We start from the raw sequence: 8048 nt of genomic DNA, 5'->3' as shown, positions 1-8048 counted from the left end.
GGGGGGGGGGGGGGACATTCGCGCTCCCCGGATATTTAGTCGCACACTACGTCGCTCGAATTATACACACGTGGCGGCTCTTTGAATGCTCGCTCGGAAATTCCGCGCTTTCTCGAAGTGTTCTTCCGAACTGCCTTTTGCGTTAGGTGCTCGCGCGGCACATCGCCTCTTGCGAGCCTCTCAAATGGAAAACAAACCTGTAACGTTTCTCTCGGTGGCTTCCTCCTTCTCATCTCCTCCTTACTTCCCCTTCGTTCTATTCACGGCACACCGGGGGAAAATATAACTCACCGCGATATATGGTATGGTAAATTCCCACATAGGAATTTTCTCCAGATTTGCCTATATGTATAACATGGCTTCCAATTCCGAATTTCCCGAGATGCCGAAGTTGTTCCAAAATAGGTTATCCCATTGCGATACCAATTGGGAGTCCTATTCTTACCCCAAACGTGGGATGAAGTCGTCCCTTCGCCGCAATGTTGATTAGCTGCGGCTTCGCGTGCGACTGTCATCGTCAGAGTCGAGTGACAGTTTGGCCGAATATCAGAATATCGAGCTAATAAACGAGGCTATATTTTTTAACATTACTGTGCTTAATAGCACAGCATGTATGTGCATATCTGTAAAGTATAAATACCCATAGTGTTTCACTTCTATATTTCGTCCAATCATAGTGTAAAACCGGAATCAGAAGGAACCTTTAGGAACCCTCAAGCAACTAGGATCTGTTTATGCTTTCCGCTCAGAATCGTACGTTTGAAACGTTCTGTCGAAACGTGAATGACAGACGAAAGATGTCACTCGGACGACGTTGAAATTTGATCGGCCGCATATCGTGCTCGTATTTTAACGACGACTCCGGCGAGCGAAGTAACAGCGGATGCGCGAAAATGCGGATCCTTCGGATTTCTACGCGGACGGACTCCGGCGTTCCCAATGCAGCGTGCATTCGCGTCTCGCGCGAATTAATCCCTCTACGTGGGAAAGCGGCGTAAGCGCGCGTGTGGGGGCGCGTGGGAACGCGTGTTTCCCGGGGATTCGGGTTACCGTACGGCGCGAGACAGCCGCGGTAACAGCGATCTGCGCGCGTATTCCCGCTAACGAAGCGTGAACTCGTTTAGCATCGACCGCCCCGACCGCCCAGGTTTTCCCGACCGGTGCTTCCCGCGACGTGCGGGCGTTAACTCGCCGACGGAGTTGCCTGGCAAGTCGCCTCGACGAGAGACGCGTATATCGTCGCCGCGTTCCGTGGCTGCTGCGAAACACTGCGGGGCGGACTCGCAAAGGCGGGGGTGAGCGAGATACACCGGGGGGATGGAAGGGGGGTATGCGAGATGGCGCGTGTATAAGCGCGGCATAGAGACGATGCCGGTGTGCATAGCTGTAAACCGGGGTGGCACAGGTGCATCAGGGCGCCGTAGAACGCAGGAAGCGCCGTGCATAAACGTCGTCCTCGGTGCCGGCTCGTAGCCTGTATGTGTGCGGGCGCACGTGTATACGTGCAATGCCACCGCGGTGATGGTGACCCGTGCACGCGTGTGATCCGTATGGCGATGTTGCGCGCCATGTATCGCGCGACGCCCTCGCCGCTTCTCCGGGCGAAACAACGTCCAGGTTATCAAACTGCCGTTCATGCATAATGCACCGATTTCTGCAGGTATCTCCCGATCTCTCTCTCTCTCTCTCTCTCTCTCGCTTCCTCTCTTTATCTCTCTCCATTCTCCCTTTCTCTCTCTCTCTTTCTTCTCTCCTCCCGTCGTCCTCTTTTCCCGGCCCTTCTATCTCGCACACGCGTTAGTCCCTCTCTCCACCCTCTTCCGCTCATGACACCTGCATCGAAGTTCGCCTCGCGACCGCCAGAAAACAAGGTTCCGGAATTCCGGGGCCGAAGCTGCGGAAGTGCTTGCAGCATCAGCTGCGGCAGAGATCCGCTATCAGATTTCCTCCGTGGAGCGCGCGAGGTACGTCACCGTGAGCGGTGGCGAGAAGATAGGCCGAAGCATGGGAGAGGGTGGGTTTGGGAAAATAGAGCGATCGCGCGGATGAACCGGGCAGATGACGACGGCGATGGCTCGCACGCCGTCGAACACGTGTAGGCGTGCACGCGCATATTGCCGGCGATGAAAGGACGATTTCGTCGCAAAGCCAGCATCAACGATCTCGTCGTCCGGATGCTCTACTCTCGTATTTATGACGGGCCGCGGGCGAAGAAGTTGTCGTTGCGACGATACGTGCTCAAAACGATGCGAACTCCTCAGTAGATCCGAAGATTCCGAGTTTGATTGCGAAATTCTTTCGATTCTGCGACTTTTGCAGAAACTTCAGGTGACACTTCTCGCGTCATCCCGTTGTGTACGGCGGACGGTACTTTCGGTTGGATCGACGACTGCGGAATACGTGACGTACCGACTCCGTGCATCATTTTCGGCCTTTCTAGAAAATTTTACGACATTGCACATGTGATTTGAGGATTGTATGTGGTGAACGATGTCAAATACAAAATTTGCGGGAACCCTGCCGAACAATTTTCACCACGATTCTGGCAATTTTTATCGATTACCATGCCCGCATATTTTATTAAGGTTATATTGCACGGGAATCTTATTTACCGCCTGTTTGTACGATTAAATGAAATTTCGGAGTTCAGGCGAGTTTGGACTCGGGGTTTGTTTCTGGGAAAAATGAACGTGGAAGTTGAGAGTGAGCGATTCAACTAGCAACATTAAAACAAAACATGGCATGGCGACGGGCACAGCTGACGCACTTTCAGCTTTTTCCAGGTAACTCCGCGGATACATTCATCATCAGTGACACCTTACGTTAAGAATTGCGTGTAAACAGAATTCGTCTCTCAACATACCACGTTCATCAGCTTATAAATGGTGATACATATTGCTATTGCGAAAAAACGAAACCGAACTTTTTCGTACTTTCATCGTTTACTATATTCGCTCCTCATTTCCTTAATGCCACGTTCTTTGACGCTGACGTATTTTTATTAAACTAATTTCGCCGAAGGCCCTAAGCAGGACCGAAGCGTGCGACTAATTTAATTTATATTGGCATGGTTAATTCGCTTAACTTTTGTATTGGTGAAAATACCGCTCATATCAATATGGTCGCTCGTACATCGGCGTCAGACTCTCACTTGCCTGGTTACTGACTTTTAACTGTCCATTGACGTTTCTTATGGAAGGATTACGCGTGAAACTTGTTTTTTGTGCGAGCATTTTATAAATCCGGCAAAGCTACACTTCCGTACTGTTTGATTTAGCGACATAACCGACCGATTGTCGTCTGAGCAACGGAGTATTCATGCGAAATGCCCGCGTGCACGTGGAGATCTTCATGATTAATACTTTGCGACACTATAAATATATTCTCCGGTCCGACGCATCGATATTTCAAACATTGCCTAACTTATTCACGCCTGCCCGAATTCGTCGGCGAAATCGCAGAGGGAATCACGTCATGAGGTTAATAACCTCGTCATGTTATCTTCCACCGAATACCACCGCTTCGTACGAGAGGCAGGAAACCGAAGCTGGGAGTGAAAGAGTGAAAGAGGACACGGTGGTGAGCGCCGGGCGGGTTTTATTGCCGATGAAAAGACGGCTTGCTCGAATCCGCGGCCGTAACTGGAGCGATCAATCCGTTAGATCCCTCTTCTCCGCGGCGTTTTTATTCTCGATATTCGCGTGGAGAGGAACAGCGGAAGAACGACGGGGGAAGAGAGCGAGATAGCAAGAAAGACAGAGGAGAGTTTTTTCTGTCGGAAACCGACGACCCGCAATCTTGTGTGTCCTTCAATATAATATGAAAATCGCATTTTTTTTCAAGTATCAGTGGAATATTATCTCGCCTCTTGCGAGTCAATATATCCTTTACAACCCGAGCTTGAGCTCTTATTTCCTACTTACCGATACAACGAAGGATCCCCTGAAACAGGATACGTCTAATCCAATGCGAATCCTCGCTGGATCTCTCCATAAAGTTCCGACTAAAGTCATTTTTCCGAACGATTTTCTTCATCTTCGCTGGACTCTACCTGTAATCTTCAATATATATCTTAAGGAAAGCACATATTTATGTTTTTAGGATAATCCGAAGCAGCTCGATATATTTCTAAATCGAAGAGAAATATCGATTAGGATTAGAAATTTTATTCGAAGCTTGGAAACTTCGAATTTCTGAACCTTCGACACGTTATAATGAAATTTTGAAGTGTGAAAATTCGAACATTCGGATATTCGAATGTTTAAATATCCGAAGCTTCAAAAACTGGAAAGTACGTGTGTTCATTTTCTAGACATATTTAATCGTATTTACCGCCTTAGTGAGTATAATTTTTTCTTTCATTGCGTTATACTGTTATGTATTACGGAAAAATTTGCATTTATTTTAAAATAAATTTAATAACATTTGTTGTTTATCATTTATGTTTTCTTCATTCGCTTCGTTTTAAACTAGACAAATACAAATCTCAAAATTGAACTAAAGATACTTATAACTATCAGTTTAATTAAACCGGTACTCTCTAATTGTACAGAACATTCGTTGAAATCCCCAAAATTAATTCTGTTAACAATCCCGATATATCGAATTTTCGAATAGTGCTTAAAACTTCGAATAGTTCATCTTCGAATATTCGTCGTCAAATATAGAATTACATCTAAGTTTCGAAGTTTCGGAAATATCGAGAAGTTCGATATACCATTCGCGCGTCTGTGAGATAAGAATTTTATAGTCGCGCCAGGCAATGCCATTTATGCATTCTTCACGCGATAATGCATCTTGCATCAAGGACGGGACGGGTGTTTAGATCGAATGTATATGATTCGATATTCCAGAGAGCGATCGGGTCGGACTTATTGCTTTGTCTCGAACGGGATAGGTGTGTCTTCAAGTGCGTGCCATTTAAAATCAGTGCGTCGTTTTGCCACATCTTCCGTCGTAACATCCGAGTGATACACGTCACGTTGCCATGCGCCGGGTATCATTGCACCATTGTGTATTTTATCGTTTAAACTCCTTACTCCGAATACGCTCTGAATGTTGCATAAACCATCGTATCTCGACTCTGCGAGGCAGGAGGCTCTTTCCCTCTCTTTCTCCCCCCCCCTCCCCCCTTTCTCCTCTAAGCCGTGGAAAAATTGGCAGAGATTTATGCGAAATTGTTTCCGACCGGCGCAACCGTCCCCTCCCGTTTCCGAAGACTACGCGAAATTATTCTCGCAGCGAGCGATCTCTCGATTCGTATTTCCCCGCGAAAGTACCCGAGATCTCGCGAGATCGAAAGCGGCTGGCAGGGCTTATTACTTCCCGCGAATTTGTCAACTCCAACGCGGGATATCCCGGTACGTGTGAAACGTCGAATTAAAGTTCCGAAGCGAACGAAGGGCTCGACGATCCCGGTGAAACAACAACGGGGTTTTTCTATATCCACCCCCGTCCCGTTCCCTACGGACTGTGCTTTAACGGCGAATGTCCGCCGCTTTGATCATTCGCAACCTCGAACTATCTCTCAACTTTAATTCGTGAGGAATTCAGAATGCCGGCAGTTTGGCGGGGAGTCGTTAAAATGAAGTTCGACACGCTTCCTTCCGCTGCTCCACCGGTTCGCACGTATCACAGCCCGTCAGGCCTCGTTTCTCGCGTTTACGCAAGATCGAGCGAACTACCGGTCCTTTCCCTAACGTCTCGCTTCATTTCCCTGTTTCAGGACGAGGAGTGGTGCTGGACAGTCAAGGGCCGGTGCTGGTCTCGGAACCGCGCTCGAGCGTGGAATTCTCGAACGACACGGGGGCGATGATCCACTGTTCGGCCCACGGCAGCCCATCGCCGAGGATAGACTGGCTGATGGGCGACGGCTCGCCGGTACTGCCGATACCGCACATCCGTGAGATGCTGGTGAACGGCTCCATGTACTTCCTGCCGTTCGGCGCCGAGAGCTACCGGCACGACGTGCACTCGGCCGTCTACCGCTGCCAGGCGTCGAACAGTGTCGGGAAAGTGCTCGGCCGTGAAATCACGGTGAAGGCCGGTAAGTCCGACAGAGCGTTTATGCCGCGCTGTATTTCTTCCCGACTCCCGCGCGACCGATCCACCCTCTTCCGACCGATTGGTCTTTCCACCGTCTGCTAAAGCCAACCATGTACGTGCACCGTACGTGGCCGGAAAAAGACGGGGAACGTCGTGGGACACGACGATACGACCTTACGAACTCAGCCAGCTCTCCCGCGCAAACGACCCTGAATTTTCCAGTCGAGTCGAAAGTCGCCGAGCCCGGTTGCCGTGTAATTGTCCGAGGCTTCTATAGAGTGTCGCTAAATGTTTCATTCATCATAAGTTATGTATTTATAGTTTAGGTCAATATAAAAGTCCTCTACCAAAATTGACATTTCTAGCTGTCAGTTGGCATAAATATTTGCCCGATAGAGAAATTCTGCAGTTTGTACACACTGAATGTGTCAATGCTCCAATCGGGATATTTTCAAGGAACGCTTTTACATCTTATCTATGAAATATGACGGCCCAAAAAGGTACGAGAAGTTCGCAGAAACATTTTTTCTATATCTTAGTTAGATTTCCCGTTAGATATTATAAAGCAGAGTGACACGCATCCGTTGCATTAATATTTATATCGCATTTGCATTTATGTAAAATTTATCTATACGAGAAATATACAAAAAGAGTAGTGCGATCGTGCCAATGTTTACGTAACGTAACATTTTGAGAATCGCTTCAATCGCGTTATCGACGCTTATCAAGTCCATCGTCAATTTTTGACATCCTTTTAATACTTCAGTGAATGTTCATTGCATGCATTTAGCTCATAAATAGTTTCATGCTGATAACATTTACAGCGTTCTCAACACATCGTTGATCGACTGTTTTGTGCAATAATTAACGCTGTGTTTTTAACGGTTGTTTTCCTAAGCCAATATTGATCAACACATTGTTGACGGCTACTTTCAATATTGTCCAACGTTTGTTCCCAACTTTTTTTTGCTTTTTTTTAATAAACCGTTATCGAAACACGAAATAACTCGGCTGATCAACAACACTCGACTAACGAAAAGAAATGATTGTTCTTCTGATCGGTCAACGATATCAAGTTCCTTTGACTTTCAATTAGCGATTGTCGTCTGCCATCGATGTTAAATAATTAGTTATTGCCCGATTGAAATTTTCCGGAGAAAAAACTTGACTTTAGATGTTCAAAGCGATAAAGCTGCTGTAGACAATTTATACGAATCTTATAAAATGTTCTGCATAAGATACAATAGTTAAGCAGTTAAGAAAAAAGTTTCATTCCTCATCGAGATTTTTCGCGATAACTAAATCTCGCGTCGTTGCTCCACATTCACAGCGTAAAAAAAAAGAACGGTTTGCGGTCTAAATAACGTAGCAGATATCAGCGTCCGTTGAGACGCTCAGCGGTGTTAAAATTACACGCGCGTCCCATGAAAAGTTGTGGACGGCCATCAACTTCTCGAAAGCACCGAAGTTTCGCGTCGCAATTTAAAAATCCTGGATTCGTTCTGGAGATAAATATTCATCCACTAGAGTTCGTAACGTTTGTTAAGATCTTCCGCATGCTTCGTGAGTAATACTATTATTTTCTTATAAACATTGGGGGCGTACAGGGTTGGTGAGGAAAAGGATAAGAAATTAAGTATGATATCACTCACAATACAATAAAATTATATAATCGAGATACGGAATTCCACGTCTACGACGCGGTGTTAAATTAATTAATGTCCCGCGTATGTAGAAAATTCCGAAAAATGCCTTCGGCACGTACGTTACGCTATTGAACAATTTTATCTTATTCTCCTCCTGTTTGATCAAATTATCGCGTTCTATATCTGGCGGACGGCCCTTATTGACTAGTCTTTCTTACCACGATCAAAATTTCAATTCAGAAGTTCAAATATAATCTTCTCTCCTTTTCTCCTTAATATAAGCGACATTTTTTCACAATTTCCAAGCCCGATAAATATTGCTCGATATATTTTCCGTCGTAAAAATACGTAAGTTCG

The 8048-nt window shown here is 46.3% G+C and overlaps 1 protein-coding gene across 1 annotated transcript in view; it reads left to right on the top strand.

Moving 5' to 3' along the window:
- The window catches only part of LOC106741514 (Down syndrome cell adhesion molecule-like protein Dscam2), a 177459-nt gene that overhangs the window by 77410 nt on the left and 92001 nt on the right, over window positions 1–8048 (top strand). The window contains exon 3 of the mRNA XM_014613628.1: window positions 5726–6046. Coding sequence (XP_014469114.1) covers window positions 5726–6046 — 321 coding nt within the window. The remainder of the gene's footprint in view (window positions 1–5725; window positions 6047–8048) is intronic.

Source organism: Dinoponera quadriceps, unplaced genomic scaffold (assembly GCF_001313825.1).
Source record: "Dinoponera quadriceps isolate SergipeBrazil2010 unplaced genomic scaffold, ASM131382v1 scaffold405, whole genome shotgun sequence".
Lineage (NCBI taxonomy): Eukaryota > Metazoa > Arthropoda > Insecta > Hymenoptera > Formicidae > Dinoponera > Dinoponera quadriceps.
Note: the sequence above shows the minus strand (reverse complement) of the source record. Positions and strands in the feature narration are given on the sequence as shown.